Source organism: Physeter macrocephalus, chromosome 8 (assembly GCF_002837175.3).
Source record: "Physeter macrocephalus isolate SW-GA chromosome 8, ASM283717v5, whole genome shotgun sequence".
Lineage (NCBI taxonomy): Eukaryota > Metazoa > Chordata > Mammalia > Artiodactyla > Physeteridae > Physeter > Physeter macrocephalus.
Window position 1 is genome coordinate 111,281,084 of NC_041221.1, and position 18,718 is coordinate 111,299,801.

General features: G+C 34.0%; 1 protein-coding gene across 4 annotated transcripts in view; it reads left to right on the forward strand.

The window, feature by feature from the left end:
- The first annotated feature begins 397 nt into the window (after window positions 1-397).
- YTHDC2 (YTH N6-methyladenosine RNA binding protein C2) overlaps window positions 398-18,718 on the forward strand; it is a 68,860-nt gene continuing 50,539 nt past the window's right edge. For 2 of the 4 annotated variants that reach the window (XM_024120798.3, XM_024120803.3), the window contains exons 1-7: window positions 398-789; window positions 2,348-2,438; window positions 9,046-9,242; window positions 10,582-10,781; window positions 15,932-16,098; window positions 16,866-16,968; window positions 18,202-18,358. In XM_024120798.3, coding sequence (XP_023976566.1) covers window positions 603-789; window positions 2,348-2,438; window positions 9,046-9,242; window positions 10,582-10,781; window positions 15,932-16,098; window positions 16,866-16,968; window positions 18,202-18,358 — 1,102 coding nt within the window. In that variant the 5' untranslated portion in view covers window positions 398-602. Of the gene's footprint in view, window positions 790-2,347; window positions 2,439-9,045; window positions 9,243-9,584; window positions 9,637-10,581; window positions 10,782-15,931; window positions 16,099-16,865; window positions 16,969-18,201; window positions 18,359-18,718 lie in introns of those variants that run through there. The other 2 variants (XM_055086712.1, XM_007122593.4) reach the window with 2 other exon arrangements.

The following is an 18,718-nucleotide window of genomic DNA, read 5'->3' on the forward strand; positions in this document are numbered from 1 at the left end:
AAATTGTGTTCCTTATCTGAAATTCCAATAAACTGGGCATCCTGTATTTTTGTTTACTAAATCTGGCAACTCTACACCCACTAGAATGTAAACTCCACGAAGGCCGGAGCCCCTTCTGCCTGGTTCCCCAATGTATATCTAGGGCACATAGTAGAAGCCCACATATGCTTACCGAATGAATTAATGATTTAACCAAATAGCAAGCGACTGAATAAGTGGTTGAACGAGAGCCCCTCAGGACGGGGGTGGGGTGGGGAGGTGCGTGGGGACAGGAGACAATAGGGAGAACCAGCTCGACTGGGAGCTGGAGATTGGGGTGCAGCGCCCAGGAGGCCAGGGACAGTCTGCGCGCTGAGGTCACCGGCGCCGGCCCCGGTGACGTCATCACGCCCGCGCTCTCCGCGCGGCTGGGGCTCTAGTGCCGCCGGCGCCTCGTCGGCTGTTGTGGACAGCGGGGGCTTCCCAGTGATCCTGATCCAGCGCAGGTAGCCTGTGGAGCCGTTTGGCCCCTGCAAAGGCCCCCGAGGCCCACTTTCCCTGTCGTTGGACGTCAGCCAGCTGGCCTGGCCGCTGTACAGCGAGGAGAACATCTTCTCAGGGCCATGTCCAGGCCGAGCAGCGTCTCCCAGCGGCCGTCGGCTCCTGGAGGGGGCGGCGGCAGCGGCCCAGCGCCGTGTGGCCCTGCGGGCGGCGGCCGGGCCAAGGGTCTGAAGGACATTCGTATAGACGAGGAGGTGAAGATCGCGGTCAATATCGCTCTGGAGCGCTTCCGATACGGGGACCAGAGAGGTGAGGTTCCTGACAGGGACCCCGCCGGCTGCCCCACCTCCCGGAAGCCCGGCCCCTCGTGGGAAGGGGCTGCCTCACGGAAAGGAGGGGAGTCGGGGGCAGTCCACCGGGCCCGGGCGAGGCGGGCGCGGCGGGCGCGGGGCTGGGGCGAGAGTTGTGAGCCTTGCCCGGGGATGTGAAGAGCCCCGTGGCGTCTTGCGGATCAGCCGGGTTACGGGCACTTGCCTGGCGTCCGAAGGCACGAAAATCAGGTTGCTCAACTGCAGGAGGCATTTCTTTCCCCAGGGAGAGGCCTTTCGGTAGCTTTGCCACAACTTTTAGGTATTGTTAAGCCCCTACTTTTTTTTTTTTTTTTTTTTTTTTAAAGGAGGTGGTGGTAGCCTTAATCGAGGTACGTTTAGTTTGAGTTTCGGAAGTAGAGGAGCAGAAGGAAATCAGACGAATAAATGCAGTGGCAATATGTAGTGCTTTGTTTACATCCCGGAAGTGTCACTCTAAATACTTAAAAAAAGAAAAAAAGAAACTCGTTCTGTTAGACGAAACGTCTTCCGTACCTCTTAAGGTTGAAAAGCTACTTGTCTTGGGTCACACAGTGCAGAACCAGCAGCCGACCTGTGATCAGTACAGTATATTGAGAGCTCATTCCGATTTGCTGCTCTAAGTAGAGGACCCCTTATTCTGGAAGCTTAGAGTCCTTCCCTCTCCCTCCAAAAAAGGACCTGGACAGAGTGATTCTGAACTTTCATTAAACAGAGGTGAAGCCCCAGAAATATACAGCATCATATCCAGTCTGAGGCAGTGAAATAGGGATTCTATGCAGTTTTTGAAGGCAAAGACAATGGAATCTGATGCTGAGCAGTCATATTACTTGAGCATACCTCATCCTTGAAGGAAATAAACATTTTGTTAGTTAAGCAAGTAAGTTAAGATAGTAAAATATGTTCATCTGGAGCTCAAGATTTCAAATAAGAAGGACTAATCTTTGGTGAACATCAGAGTCCTTTATCACATTTAGGTTTAAATGTTATTAATGTCAGAAATCTGGTAGACATTCAGTGGTTAATTAGTACAGGCATATCTCATTATTGCACTTCACTTTATTGTGCTTTGCAAGTGCTGTGTTTTTTTTACAAATTGAAGGTTTGTGGCAACTCCATGTTGTCAGATGATGGTTAGCATTTTTTATCAGTATAGGATTTTTAAATTAATGTGTGTACATTGTTGTTTAAGACATAATGCTATTGCACACTTAATAGGCTACAGTGTAGTGTAAACATAACATAGGCCTTGGAAACCAACAAACCAACATAGGCCCTGGAAACCAAAAAAATTTGTATGACTTGCTTTATTACGATATTCGCTTCATTACAAGGGTCTGGAATCAAACCCACAGTATCTCCTAGGAATGCTTGTATCTACTTTTCACATAAAATATGATAATAAATTTGATTATATGTTTATATGATTTTTCATATTTTATAAATATATATGTGTATTGAAGTACCTTGAAGGAAAATTGCCGATCCACAAATGATGCTTTGTGTTTTTTTCCATGTAGAAATGGAATTTCCTTCTTCTTTGACCAGTACGGAAAGAGCCTTTATTCATCGACTGAGTCAGTCTCTTGGTTTGGTTTCTAAAAGTAAAGGGTAAGCTGATAAGGTTTCTTAATTGAAAAAATTATTTACCGAAAAAGAGAAATGTTTTTGACTAAATAGTTATTACTGCTTTAGTTAGATTCACATCCTAAATTATATTGTGTGTAGATGATCTGATTCATGTCTGTACCAAACTCAGTTCTTTGCTTTTCTTACTATCCCCCTTTTTTTGTTTTCCCTGATTGGGGGAGAGTGGGAGAAGAAGGTAAATTTTAAGATGTAAAGAGAATGGTTTAAAAGTTGCATTGGGAAAGGTATTCTCTTCTTTTATGGAAACCAAAAGTTTTTTCTTGAAGAATGGATGGACTAAAAATAATAAGGACAATTATTTACAGAACTTATCTCTTTTAATGCTACTGTACTATAATGGTATGCTTTTAGAACACATGCTTGTTGTTTTTTTTTCATACCAAGTCAAAAATCTGATGATTAGAACTGATTAAATAAAACTGAACAGGAGGAAACATATATATTTTTTGAAGATCACTTATCCATAGTGGGGAAAAGGCACTTGAGCCATCCATATTGAAGAACTCTAAAATTCTGTGGAGTTATTTCATTTTGGGAATAAGAATGATGGGATTGATATAGAGTTCTTAGTATTGGTGCTATTGACGTTTTGGACTGGATAATTCTTTATTGTGGAGGGCTATTTTGTGCATTGTAGGATGTTTAGTAGCATACCTAGCCTTTACCCACTACATGCCAGTAACACTTCCACCCCCAGTTGTGACAACCAAAAATGCCTTTAGACATTTCCAAAATCTTCCCTGGGAGCAAAATTGCTCCTGCTTCAGAACCACTGAGATTAGGGGGAAAAAAAGATGAAATTTCAGCTTCCAGTTTTTAGGTTAAGAAGAGGGAAAACAAAGCCTTAATTAAGTAAATATATTAACTAAATAGAAGGTCCTAAGGTGAAAGTAGCTGAGGTTGGAATGTCTTGCATATGAATGACCACCATAGTGATGATACAGTTACTGACTGAGACAAGGGATGTAGCTTAGGTGCATGTGCACTTTGAACATCACTAAAACCAGTGTTGGCATCCTGGGAAGGTTCCACCCATATTATAGTCCTATGGATAGGTAAAATATTGCACTTGAAAATAAAAATAAGGTGCAGGGCTGCAATCCTTTATCCAAAAACACCTGGGCCAAATATGTTTTGAGATGCAGATTTTCAGATTTCAGAAAGGCAATAGGGTATATTAGCAGTATGTTATATTTCTTGCTGAAAAATGTATGACTATTCACACTAAGGTAAATAAAGATCATAAATAGCTTCTTGTTAATTTAACCAGGCTTTGCTGCCGAATGAAATTGCTGCAGACTTACAGAAGTCTGCCACTTTTCAGAGCTGTTTGGATTTAAGGGTAGTAGATAAGGGATTATGGGCCTGCACTAGAAAATATCTGTTATAAACGCACTGTTCTGCAGCTACATCATTTCTGTGGTTACGTGGGTTTTTAATTCTAAACAGTGAACTTGGAAATGACCTTTAGAAATTACTCTTAGAAAAGCAGTCCATTGGACTAGACTACCTCTACTTTTGTTCAGTAGCATGATCCTTTAAGGGATGGTCCAGAGAGGAAAAAAAAGTTGGCTGGGAAAGGGAGAGCAAGTTATCAGGACAAAAAAAGGGGGATGAAGAAACATTGAAGAGACAGAAAGGAAACAGGAAAGAGATGCTAAGGGAATCAAGGCAACCCCACCTATTATCTCATCCCTACTCCCTATATCTAGTGCTCCATAAATCCTCTTCTTAGTAAATGTCCTAGCTCTTTCCGAATCCCTTTTTATCTCTGAGCAAACTTAGTACAATGTTTTCCTAGTGGTTCTTGTCATTTTCAAATGCCTTTCCTTCTTTTTACATATATAAAGAGCTAAATCACATTGAATATATTTCTTAAATCCTTTCTTTTCATTTATATGAGAATTTGTACCTGACTTGTATGGGTTTTTCTGTTCACTCTTGAGTAAAGATCTTTTATTTTTAACCTAGAATTAACTTCGTTAATTTAGGATAGTTAATAATTGTTAAGTTAGTCTTTCTGTTGTGTGGTTTTTTTTTTTTTTTTTTTTTTTTGTGCCTGGTATTATGATTCCATAATACCTATTTGAGAGGTGTGGAGGAAAGGGCAAGAAACCTGGATTCTAATCCCAGTCTCTCACTGCTTTGTTCTTTAGCTTTGGTCATGTCCCTTAACTTTAAAGGCCCGTTTTCTTAAATGTAAAAAATGAAGGAGTTAATCTCTATGTGTTGGTTAAGATTCTGTGATCCCGTAGTTTATTTTGAGTTTCTTACAAGGTTTTTAAAAACAGATTCCAGACTTACTGTGTGATAATTTACAGTTTTTTTTCTGATCACTTTTTAATTTTTTAAAATCTCCTTTCTTTCAAAATGAAGCCACATGTGTTGGATTTTGTTTTTCATCTCCTCTTAGAGAGTTGAATTTACTTTGAATTGATTATTTTCTTTATAATTGCTCATCTTTTGGTAAAAATACTCTTGTTGGAGTAACACCCCCATTTTGTGTTCTTCACTATATCCTAACGTTTTCTTAGACATTCCAGTCAAGTTTTCCCATACCCAAAATTTCACCTCCTTTTAATTTGTTCTGCTTTTCCTCAACCTATGTCACTGTGTTTTGGTTCTAAGAGCACACTTTTTTGAGTCTTTAATTTGTTCATGAATAAAACAAAATTCTTTCCTATTCTTAGTCCAAATTAGACAAAAAGGAATTTACAAGATGAACTTTGTTAAAAACCTGTGGAAAGAGAAAATCGAAAGTGTATGAAAGCAGGTTTTCCAAGTACAGGTGTTTTATCCTGTGATTGCTGAAGGTGCTGCTTGATAGGTATCCAGGTATTCTACTCACCCTGACCAGGAGGCTCTACCCTACAAGACCCCCTTTCAGATCTGAGTTACTGCCTCCTTTAATTCCTGCCATGGAAGATTGCATACTGCACTCCACCTCTCTTCCCCTAGCTAAAACAGGAAAAATGGGTTAAAAGTGATGAACCCTGTTAGTGAAGTTTTGGATATCCATTAAATAAACCCTTACAGTGCACAGTAATAATAGTAACAGCAGCTAACATTTATTAAGTGCTCTTGTGCAACAGGCATTGTGCTAGGTGCTTTAAGTAGATTATTTGATCCTCACAACAGTCTTGTATGGTAGGTTCTATTTTTTCAATACCTGGTGCCTGTAATAACAGATGAGGCAATTCGAGCTTAGAGAATTAAATAGTTTTCCCAAGATCACACAGCTAGCAGGTGGCAGAGCCAGCAATCAAACATAGTTAATGTTTAGCTAATTAATTTTTGTTTTTCACAGTGAGTTCATAGCAGTGTTTTAGGAACTGTGAGGAGTTAAGACAGAGATATTGAATAAAGCTCATCTCTAAGTTGCTTATTGTCCATTAAGTCACAAAAAGAAAAAAATTTACCACAAACATAGCATCACATGAAAATAATTGTGTTTAGTGACAAAATTAACTTGTTTGGTTTATTATTTTCTAGGTAATCGTAAAAAAGCACAAATTTGTATGATTCAAACTTTAATAAATTTGTAATTTCGTATTACAGTATTGAGGAGAAAATGGTTTGGAGTTAGATCTTTGCATCTGTCTGCTTAGTGGAAGTATAAATTAAAGGGAAATGAAATTAAGTATATACTAGACATGAAACAAATGTGTATTATCTTTTTAGAGGCATTAGCTCCTTGGTGGCTGTGAGCTTTTTAAGCAGTGATTTCAGATTTTGGCTCTTTAGCAGATTTTTAAACTGTTCTCAGGTTTGTAAAGTGGGGAATAGCAAGGTGTATGATTGTATTTGAGGTAAATTATTCAGTAACATGCTGTGTAAATGAAACATTTATTAATATTAAAATTGCATCAAATTTGATTAGTTATATCATCATTTTTCTTTAAAAAAGCTATTGAAATGTCATAACTTCATTATAACATGCATGATTACTTTTCCTTTTGAAAGTTAGAAGTTATGATGTTCTTATCTGTATTTTTAGTCCATTTACTTTTATACTTATATATGGCATATAGGGCTTGCATGTTATTATTTAAAAAAATTCTTGTGAAGTTCATTTATCTAGCATCTTTTCCATGTTGTGCAGGTAGTTTCTAGTCAGTTTTGCTGTGTAAAGGGAACTACTAGATATTCATCAAATTATAGTGTTGGTTACCTTGGAATGAAAGCATGATGAGGAGATTTCAGTGTGTTCGTTCATATAGTAGGACAACTCTACTATATTGAATGTTTTCATCCACACAATAATGAGGTGAATATTTTGCGAAAATTTCACTAACTTTTACATTATATATCAGTGTCACTGTGGTGCTGAATGGGGTAGGAATGAGCACTAGTAGCCTAATAGCACTAATAGTAGAATTTCTTTACTAAAACATAAAAACTATCAAGTTGTTATTCTCTTTCTGTCCCACCATCTGGGTTCAAACTGAATTTAGTAAATTGTAAATGGTAATGACTAAATACTCACACTTGCTTAGTATGAGTTATTGTTATAGATAAATGCTGAATTATTATTAGGCAACCTATGTTAGGAAAGTTTCAATCTGACCCGTTATTTTAGTTGTGAGCTTATTGAGGAAAGAGTATATTTTCCTCAACTTTGTAATCGCAGCTTATAGCATAGTGCCTGGCATACAGTAGGTATTCAATATATGATGAATGATTGAATGAATGAATAAAAGAAAATTAAAGGTGAAACATAGCAAAACTTTCCTGAGATGATTTTTGAGAAAATTAAAGCATCTTGGAGCTGATAGAAATATTAGAGGTTTTAAAATTCTGTGTCAGAGAAGTAATATGATTTATTTTTGATCACATAGTTAGTTAATTGAAAGATTATTACTAGCTGAACACAAGCCTCCTGACTGTTCCTCTGGTTAGTGCTCATTTCAGCACACTTCTGGCCTTCTATAGTTAAAATTTTATGAAGTACATGGAACAGAAGGGGAATGAATGATGGAGTCTATCATGACTGTACTGAAGTTTCAGAAAGATCCATGGGAAAAGAACCTACTACAGAGAACATCTCTAGAATCCAATAATTCTGATTTACCATGGAAATGACTAAAATTTCTAGATCAGTTAAATTTTAATAAGTTCATCTTTATGCCATCATTTAAGCATCACTAAGCACTTGTTCAGGAGTAGATGATGGCATAGAAAGGGTATAATTCGTTGAGGAGTTTCCAGAAATTAAAAATCTTGGTAAATTGAAAGCCTCACTTAGAAGACTTAGATAGCTAAAACTGTATAGGTTAATCTTCAGTTTCATGTCACTCTATAGTGAAGATATTATTGAAAATATTTAAATTAGATTTAGGAATTAGGAAAATTCTAAAATTTAATTTAGAATTAGTAAAATTATATATATAATTTTCATTGTATTTGTGGCTTTGTTGCTCATTTCTATAATATGATAGTGGCATTAACAAATGGCAAAACATTTTATGAAATGTGTAACTTTTTTTGGCACAAGAAATGATATTTTTTCCTGGCTCTAATTATAATAATAGCTTTCATTTATTTAGTGTGTACTTTGTAGCAGATACTGCCCTTTACATGCATTATCTTATTTAATCATATGAAGAGTCCTTTGAGGCAGGTATTATTATTATTATTATTATTATCATCATCATCTTAGGCTCAGAGCTATTAAATAATTTGCTTGTGGTCCCACAGCTAGTAGGTGGTAGAGATAGGATTCAAATCCAAGTCAGTGTGCTTTCATAACCCAAGCTCTTTACAGTACTACATTGTACTAGATTATAGACATGTATTATTAAATCATTCAAGATACATTTGAGGACTTCCTGTGTGTATAACATTGTACTTAGTACTCCTGAAGCTACAGAAGTCATTAAAGACATAGTTAGGACCATTTAAAGAAGTAAATATACCTACATCAGGTAACTTGAGAACAGTTATAAATCATTACCTTATAATTGAAGGCTAGAGTCAGAAGCTTTGAAAAACTTCTTTTTTTTTTTTTTTTCCCAGTATACATCTGAAAATACTTATCAGTAATGCTGATTTGTGTTTTTTTGGTCCAACCACTAAACTTGGCTTTCTTAACAGGTTTCATGGGAGTGTGACATTACCAGCATACTGGAGAAACATTCAGTGGGATATATTAGTCTGTACCACTGTTATAATTGGACCACCATAATGTTTTCATTATCAATTTTAGATTCTATTGTTCAAATTGATTTTCTCCCTCTATATGTTTCCCAGCATGTATTAACTGGTGATGTTTCATCCACCATGAAGCCTGCTAAGACAAACTTTAACACTTAAGGGTAAGTAAGCCTTTTGTTTTTGCTGATTTAAAATTGGATTTGCAGCATTTTGAAATTTTAATAGAAAATGGTCTTGTGGCCACTTTAGCACTGAATTCCTCTTTACTGAATTTTCTGAGATTTACAGCATCTTATCCCAAAGCATTTTGATCTTTTTCAGTGTTTTGCTTGAGACATGTTTTCTAAGTAGCCATACATCATATGTGAACAAATTGACTATATATAGTAAATAAATGATTTTTATTAATATTCAGAAAGGGAGCAAATAGATACCTAACTGTGAAGAAGAAAGATGGATCAGAAACAGCTCATGCAATGATGACCTGTAATTTGACTCATAATACAAAACATGCTGTTAGGAGCCTAATTCAAAGATTTCCTGTCACCAATAAAGAGCGTACTGAACTTCTGCCTAAAACAGAAAGAGGAAATGTGTTTGCAGTTGAAGCTGGTATGTATTTTCTGGGGAGCTTCCTTGTTTATCCTATTATTTCTTGACTGTTCTTTTTCCACTTAAAATTTATTTTTAAAAACTAACATGAAATATGATTTCTCAATTTGAATAGTTGGTTAGAAATGATTAAGAGTTGTGAAGATTTTGGAATGAAATGCAGTGTTAAGGCACGTCATTAAGTTAGACAAGGGTTTTTGTAAAGTGTTACAGTAATAGCTAAACATTTATTGAGCACTTATTGTGTGCTAGACAGTATACTAAACTCTACATAGAGCCTCATAGCAACCTTTGCAAGGTAAGAATTTCCCCTATTTCACAGGTGAAGAAACTGGGGCTCAGAGAAGTTAAATTTGTTCAAGGCCACTCAACCAGCCAGTAAACCACAAAGCTGGTATGTGACTCCAAAGTCTGAACTTTCCTATGTTATGCTGCCGTGACTCACTAATGAGTGGGATTTTGAATTGGGACTTTAGCTTCTGGGAAGAGACAGGACAGAGTCTTCAGTACATTAACTTGCTCAAAGGTAGATAAATAAATATATTTAGGTTATAAAATGAAGTAATTTTACTATTTGGAAAAATAACTTTTCTAATGAGAAAGTTATTTCTTTTATTATCTCCAGTGAAAGAATCTGCATAATTTCTATTGGTGGAGTACGTTTGCAGAATGTAGAAATGCATGGTGCTAGCTATCAAGGAGTTTTAAAAATACATGCACATAAAAATATTTTGAGTTATGTGAAGAGTATAAAACACATCATGCCTTTTGTATTCCTATCTGCTTAAATGTAGATGTTGGCTAAAATGCACAATTAGGAGATTTGTTAAGCATTAGGACCTTATATTTACACATATTATTCTGTTTGATCACATAATCTTACATGCTAACTTTAAACATAGAGGGTTTTTTATTTTTCATATGTGTTTTCATATTGTATGTAACAGAACTTATAAGTATAAAGTATACATTGTTTCCTACTCTAAAATTATAATTTTCTGTGTTATAATTGAGAGAAACAAGCCTGAAAATTATTTTAGGATATCAAAATTGGGTTTTATTTTTAATGATTTTTGAATGATTGATTTTTGTTCATTTTTAAACATTGTGCACCAGAAACACTTTTGGGAAATTTGCCTTCTAATTGATATAAAAATGTGTAACATATTCTCTAAGAATATTGTGTGGCAGTACAACAGCTGAGGCATTGCTTTTTAACTTTAGACTGAGTAGAGAAGAAACACTTGAAAGGAATTACATTAGAAATTACTTATTTTTGTTTTTTAACTCTTTTTATTGTTGATCATAAATTTTTTTGTTCTCTTATTCATTTTCAAAGAAAACCGGGAAATGAGCAAGACAAGTGGGCGACTCAACAATGGCATACCTCAGATTCCAGTGAAAAGAGGAGAATCTGAATTTGATTCTTTCAGGCAGTCTCTGCCAGTGTTTGAGAAACAAGAAGAAATTGTTAAAATAATTAAGGAAAATAAAGTAGTTTTGATTGTAGGAGAAACTGGGTCTGGAAAGACTACACAGGTTTGTTTCTTCTTTGTTGTTTATAGAAGAAAAAATTATTTTATCTCGTGATAGTTTTATATCAAATTTGCACTACATGTATTTTAACAAAAATCAAAAAAGGAACTTTTGTTTATTTTAATGGTTATTTCAGAAATAAATTATTACTGGAAGTACATTTTGAGAATTTGTAGAAAGGTAATATTTTAAAATATTTATTTTTAAATTAGTACATAAGGGCTTTATTTAAACAGAGGTGAGGTTGTGATTTGGTATCATGAAAGGAAAATGGACTTTGACCTTCAGTTCAGATTCCAGCTTCCACATTTATTGAATGTGAAATTTTAGGCTAGACTTGTAACTCTGGAAGCCAGAGTCCTCATTTATAAAATGGTACTAACAATTGCTACCATTCAAGGTGGGGTTTAGAGATAATGTCTGTGAAGTGCCTAGCCTAGTGTTTTTACATAGCAGCTAAATTAAAAGTAATATTGATAACAACAAGAAGTGTTAATACAAAGTTAACATAAAGTGGGATTAATATGACATGTTTGACTTGGATGTTCAGAATCATAGTACTTCATTATTATGAAGTTTCACTCATAGGCTGACAAGGTTGGAAGTAAGCTTGGTACGATGATATGACCTTTTCTTGTTTTTGTTCTTTAACGTGTTAGCATGTTGAAACAGTAAAATTACTTTGCTTTTGATTGAGGTGCAGATAGAATAATCAGTATAATTTTACATTTTCTTCTTTTCTTTTATGGACAAATAAATTTGCTTTTGACAATTACTTAAGATTTCCTATGCTTATATTGGTTGGTTTCATAAAGTTAGTCAAATAAATAAGGCAAGGTGGTAGGAGAGGTTGACTATAAACTTTACCAGTTATTTTACTTGTGGGACTTAATCATTTTCACAGAAGTATAACTCTTTATACCTAAAACTTGAGCCTATAAAACTAATTACAAACGTGATGAAATTTTTATATGAAGACAATGTGTAAGATTTTTCTGCAACATGATTATGATTAAGTGAAATTCCATGGAGTCATGCCAAAGAATCTGTTCAGATGTCTTAGATTGTTATAATTATTTTAGTATTAGAAAGTTTTGCCAGTAGATGTTAATTGTAGCCATTTAAATTATATCAAATAGAGATTATGAAAGTTTTGATAAAATATAACAAATATGGTTTTAAATTATTTGAGTGTTCTTCCTAAGGATATTTGTATACTGGAATTATGGATATCTATTTTCACAATTATGTATATCATTTTACTAGGTATGAAAAGATCTGGAGAATTTAGTTAGAAATTAAATATTATTTTCTTTGCTTTTCAAAAGAAACTATTAATCTAAATGGGTTTAAACTTAAGAAATAATTGTATTTTGTTCAAGGAGCTCAAATAAAATTACTAATGTTCCTGTCCTATGAAATACAAATATGACATAGTTTGAAGTTAATATCATTAGCCATTTTCATCTTTCCTTTGGTAGCATTAGGAAATTATTTTCCTTTTGAATGTTCATATTCATTATTCATGTTCATTATATAAAATTCAAACATTATAGAAAATATTATGGGAAGTGAAAGATTTCTAGTTCTCTTGCCACCCTCCTCTTTCTCTGGTTTATTGTCAGAAACTTGGAGTGTATGTTTCTGTGTTTTTTGGGGGGATTGTTTGTTTTGTTTTTGTTCTCTTTACAGTATTGATATAGATTATTTTTAAAACAAACATGGGATAATATGTATACGCTTTGCATCTTGCTTTTTTCACTTAATAGATATTGGATATTTTTCTGTGTCAGTACCTAGTGATAGACCTCATTTTTTTTTTTTTTTTTTTGCGGTACGCGGGCCTCTCACTGTTGTGGCCTCTCGCGTTGCGGAGCACAGGCTCTGGACGTGCAGGCTCAGCGGCCATGGCTCATGGGCCCCGGCGCTCCGCGGCATGTGGGATCTTCCCAGGCAGGGGGGGGCACGAACCCTTGTCCCCTGCATTGGCAGGTGGACTCTCAACCACTGCGCCACCAGGGAAGCCCAGACGTCATTTTTTTTTTTTTCAGGCCTCATTTTTTTAAACAATTGAGTAGCATTCCTGAACATTTTTGTAATAACAGTGATAAAATAAATGTTTACTGTGTGCTGAAGTTTTACAACAGTTATCTTAATTAAACCTCTTATTAACCCAAGATATGTAGGCTTGTTATCATCTCTTTTTACAGATGTGGAATAAAAACTAAAATTTACAGATGTTAATCTACCCAAATTCGCATAACTAGGAAGTGGCAGAGCAGGAATCTTACTTTGTACTTACTTTATTATATTGCATCCTAGTATTTCTTTTCTAATTGTGGGAATGTTTTAATAGGATAAATTCCTAGAAGTGGAAATGCTGGATCAAAAATACTGCACTTAAAATTTTAGTAGCTAGATTAACTAGTTACTGTCTGTTAATTCAAAAAAGAGTTATCATATTAAAATAGTACTGAATGTATTGAAAGTTCCCATTTCTCTAAAACTTAGGCAATAATGGATATAATTTTTTTTACCTTTATCAATCTGATAAGCAAAAAATAATGTTTTAATTTGCATTTCTCTGATTCTTAGTTCAGTATCTTTTCGTTTGCTTATTATCTATTTATATTCTGTGAGTTACTTATTTATATCTTATTTTTCTTTAGGTTTAATCATTTTGGATTTATTTTTAATAGTGCTTTGTACATTATGGATACATGGCTGTTATGTGTTAGATATCTTAAAAACAATTTCTCCCAATTTTTTGGTTGCTTTTTCAGCTTTGCTTATGGTATCTTGATTAGTAGTTTTACATTTTTATTTAGTCAAATCTGTCAGTCTTTTTTTAGAGCTTCATGCCATGCTTAGAAAATCATTTTCTACCCCAAGATTAAAAAAAATTTTCCTACAAATATTTTATTCTAATACTTTTATATTTGTAGTTTTAAAAATCCATCTGGAGTTTATTTTATTGTGTCATATCAGGTAGGAATCTAACTTTTTTCCTTATGTTAGTATCTAGTGTTCCAATATAATTTTCATTTAATAATCCCTTCCCCCGATTTTAAGATACTACTTTTTAAAAATTGAAGTATAGTTGATTTACAATATTGTGTTAATTTCAGGTGTACAGCAAAGTGATTCAGTTATAGATATATAATTATTTTCAGATTATTTTTCATAATAGGTTATTACAAGATATCGAATATTGTTCCCTGTGTTATATAGTAAATCCTTGTTGCTTATCTATTTTATATAGTGCGTATCTATTGATCCCATACTCCTAACTTATCCCTCCTTCCCTTTTCCCTTTGGTAACCATATGCTTGTTTTCTACGTCTTTGAGTCTGTTTCTGTTTTGTAAATAGACTCATTTGTATTATTTTTTAGATTCCACATATGAGTGATATCATATAATATTTGTCTTTCTCTGTCTGACTTACTTAGTATGATATTCTCTAGGTCCATCCATATTGCTGCAAATGACAACATTTCATTCTTTTTTATGGCTGAGTAATATTCCATTGTGTACATATGCGTGTGTGTGTGTGTGTGTGTGTGTAGAAGTTCTACTCTCTTAGCAAATTTCAACTATACAATACAGTGTTACCAACTATAGTCATGATATTATGCATTAGATCCTCAGACCTTATATACCCACCACATCTTTATCCATTCATCTGTTGATGGACACTTAGGTTGCTTTCATGTCTTGGCTATTGTAAATAGTGCTGCTGTGAACATTGGGGTGCATGTATTGAGATACTACTTTTGATCAAATACTAAATTTCTATAGTACCTGGGTATATTTCTGGAATTTTTGTAACATATTTTAAATTATCTGTTCCTACACCAAGATCTCACTTTTTGCATTTTTGTAGTTTTACAGTATGTAGCATAATATTCCTCTTTATTAGCTTCTCTTTTTAGATATTTCTTAGCAGTTTGTTTGTATTTATGCTTCCGGATGAACTGGTCAAGTTTAAAAAATCCTGGAGGGTAAGACATGCATGAAAAGATGTCCTTTTCACTCATAGTTAAAGAAATAAAATCAAAACAATAATTATATTTTTCAACTATTAGATTGGCTGAAATTTAAAAATTGATGAAATCCAGCATTTGCATAGGTTTTGGGAAAACAGCATCTTCTGCTCTGTTGGTAAAAGTATAAATTGTTTTGAAGGGCAGATTGATAATTTTTCTATGAAAATTTAAATTTATATACTCTTTTTTGACTCCACATATATTTGTCTTTGCATAAGTATGTGAAGATAGATGTTCACTGCAGTATTCTTTATAATAGTAAGCAACAGCATCAAAAATAACAAGCCTAAACAAACTGGAAATTACTTAATATATAGTCATATTTGTTAAATTATAGCACATCCATAAGATGGAATGTGCAGCTATTAAAATGGATTAGGTAGAACTGATATGTTATTAAGTGACATCTGCAAATTACAAACATTAAGTATAATAATGACTTTGTGTGAATAAAAACTGGTTTATATACACAAATAATTTAAGTTGTATAAACTCTTTTTTTTCCCCAAAAGAGTTTATAAGAAACTTAACAGTAGTTACTTTCATGGAGAGGACTATTGGTAGTGGTATGGGTGGGGAAGACTTTTACTTTTTATTTTAAATCTTTCTGACCTGTTTAAATTTAATTATAGAAAAGTGTCTGCAATCCTGGTATTAGGCTGTTTCTGGTTTCTTTATATTTTTCACTATTTCAAAAATTCCAATGGAATTTTGATTGTTGTTTCATTGACTTTATAGGATAACTTGGGGAGAATTGACATTTTTGCAATACTGATTATTCCTATCCAGGAATATGTCATATTTTTCTAGTATATTCCCATCTTTTATGTTTTTCAGTAGTGTTTTATAATCTTTGTCATGTAAACCTTAACTATTTCTTTATAATTTTGTTTTTAAGTGTTAGTTTTTATTGTGAACAAGATCTTTTTAAATTACATTTTTTAGCTGATTATTAGCAGTTACATGAAAGTTGTTGGTTTTATGATTATTTTATGTTTGGACATGTTACATAACTTTTTAAAATTCTGATGGTTTTTCAGTTGACTGACATGGATTTTCTGGATATACAATTATGTTATCTTATAGTACTTTAAAATTTGTTTCAGATTCCTCAGTTCCTTTTAGATGATTGCTTTCAAAATGGTATCCCCTGCCGTATATTTTGTACTCAACCAAGACGATTAGCAGCTATTGCTGTGGCTGAAAGAGTTGCTGCAGAGAGAAGAGAAAGGATTGGTCAGACAATTGGGTATCAGATCCGTTTAGAAAGCAGGTAAAGACAATTCACCTGTTGCTTTTTATCATTCTTAGAAGAGACTAAATATTTATATTTCACTAAATATAGAGCATGTGTTAGTTGAAAAGTTAGACGATGATTTTGTTCCAAGTAAGTTTACAATAGGACATTGAGCTCATGTCTAAACTTAGTGAGGTTTTGAATAAATAAATAGCTTGAAAAAGAGTTTGGGCCATAGACAGAAATCCTGTTTCATAGTTTCATGATAAAGTGCAAGTTATTTCACCTCTTTGAGTCTTAGTTTCCTCATCTATAAAATAGGGCTAATGAAAGCATCTAGAGCACAGGTTTGATGTGACGTTTATAGTAAGCGCTCAGTAAATGTTAGTGAATGAATTGATTATTATTAGTAGTAGTAGTGCTAGTAGTACCTTCTTGAGAAATAGTACCATTTCTTTGCTCACAGCTATTGGTATATAGTGATTCAAAAAGCTAATCTCATTTATGATATACTTTTCTCCCCCAAGTAAAAAATGTTTAAGGTCTTTAAAAAAAATCTATTTAAGTTCTTTAACAAAATAATTACTAAATTAATAAAAGGCTGTTAGTAATAATAAATTTGTGAGATTATCAGGCATAAAATACATATTTCACATAACTTTGCTAATAAAGCATATATACTAGTACACTGTTATATTAGTAACACTTATTAAAGTACAAAGGACACTAGCATTTAATATATGACCTTGTTTTAATTATATAAAAGATTTGTAATTGTGAATTTTATTTTGTTTTTTAAAAAGGGTTTCTCCAAAGACACTTCTGACATTTTGCACCAATGGGGTACTGCTTCGTACTCTGATGGGAGGAGATAGTTCATTGTCAACTGTGACACATGTTATTGTGGTAAGAATATTTAAATTTAAATATCTAATTAAATTTTTAGAGTAGGATATAAATGAGAACTATTTTTTTTAAAGCAGGCTATTCTAATCAAGTTACTTTTTTTTAACTTTTATTTTTAAAGATTTATTTATTTATTATTTATTTATTTATTTTTGTCTGCGTCGGGTCTTAGGCTCTTAGTTGCAGTACGTGGGATCTTCGTTGAGACATGCAGGATCTTTCGTTGTGGAGCATACTTCTCTCTTTTTGTGGCCTGCAGGTTTTCTCTTCTCTAGTTGTGGCGTGCAGGCTCCAGGGCATGTGGGCTCTGTAGTTGTGGCGTGCGGGTTCCAGAGCACGTGGGCTCTAGTTAAGGCGCAGGAGCTCAGTAGTTGTGGCGTGTGGGCTTAGTTGCCTTGTGGCATGTGGGATCTTAGTTCTCCGACCAGGGATTGAACCCGTGTCCCTTGCATTGTAAGGTGGATTCTTTACCACTGGACCACCAGGGAAGTTCCTCAAGTTACTTTTTATTGTCTATAATTGTTAGAAATAAATATTTTATATTAAATAAAGATATTCTTACCATCAGGTTTTATGAGTGAGAATAAAATAAGTAGATAGTTTTTTTAAAAGTGCTTTTTATATATGAAAATGGCACATGTATTTTAAGGGTTCTCTAGAATGGTGAAAGTTTTCATTTTTCTCTGTGCTTAGTCATCTGATTTCTCTTCCAAATCTTAGAGGCATACTTTAAAGTCATTTAACTTCATGGTTAAGCTGCTAAATTAACTAGCTGCTGCTGAAATAAGTAGATGAATTACCACCTTATTAAAGAGTTCTAAGCTTTTATCCAGTTTGTGTCAGAAAGCTTAGATTAAGTTTTATAAGCTTGTGATAGAGCAGCTTTTGGAAACTTACTAGTTCTGTGCATTCAAACCACAGGATGCACCTGGTTCTGATACTAACAGAAACATATTAAAATAGATTTTGTATTTATTAAAATTACATTAAATTAGACTCCACTAATTCAGCATTTGTTGTAGTTTTTGTGGGAAAAAGGGCAGTGTTTTGTTACCCACAGTAGGTTGTTAATGTCTGATTATTTCTAAATTGTCCATAATACAAAATTTTCACTAATTGGCTGTGTCCACATTTAACTTGAATTAGTGTGAAACCCAGCAGCTCCATAATTTTAAAGACTTTAGTTATTTTTATGTTTTAACTGTTCCATGGTTTTGTTTTTGTTTACTGCAGGATGAAGTACATGAAAGGGATCGATTTAGTGATTTTTTACTTACAAAGTTAAGAGATTTGTTGCAGAAGCACCCAACTTTGAAACTAATTCTTTCTAGTGCTGCCTTAGATGTAAATCTTTTTATGAGATATTTTGGGAGTTGTCCAGTGACATACAGTAAGTTAAACTGTCAGATTTCTTCTAGAATTTTTATGAAAGAATACTTTTTTGGCTTGATTTTATTTATTATAATAGAAATTGGGGAATAGTCTGATGTATAGAGCATCCGTTTATGTTTTCTCTGAGATATGCTTAATCAGTCATCTCTATATATTTTCATCCTCTCCTTTTCCATCTACAACTCCTTGGTATTGTGTAGTGAGCCAGTTCTCTAGTCTTAAAAGGAGATATGCTTTATTTTGTATTCCCCTTTAAATTCTGTCCTATAGCTTTGCCTTTATTGCTAGACTCTTTCAAAGAGTAGTCTATACACCCGTGTTTACTTCCCATGTACTTCTAAATATGTTGCCACTTAAC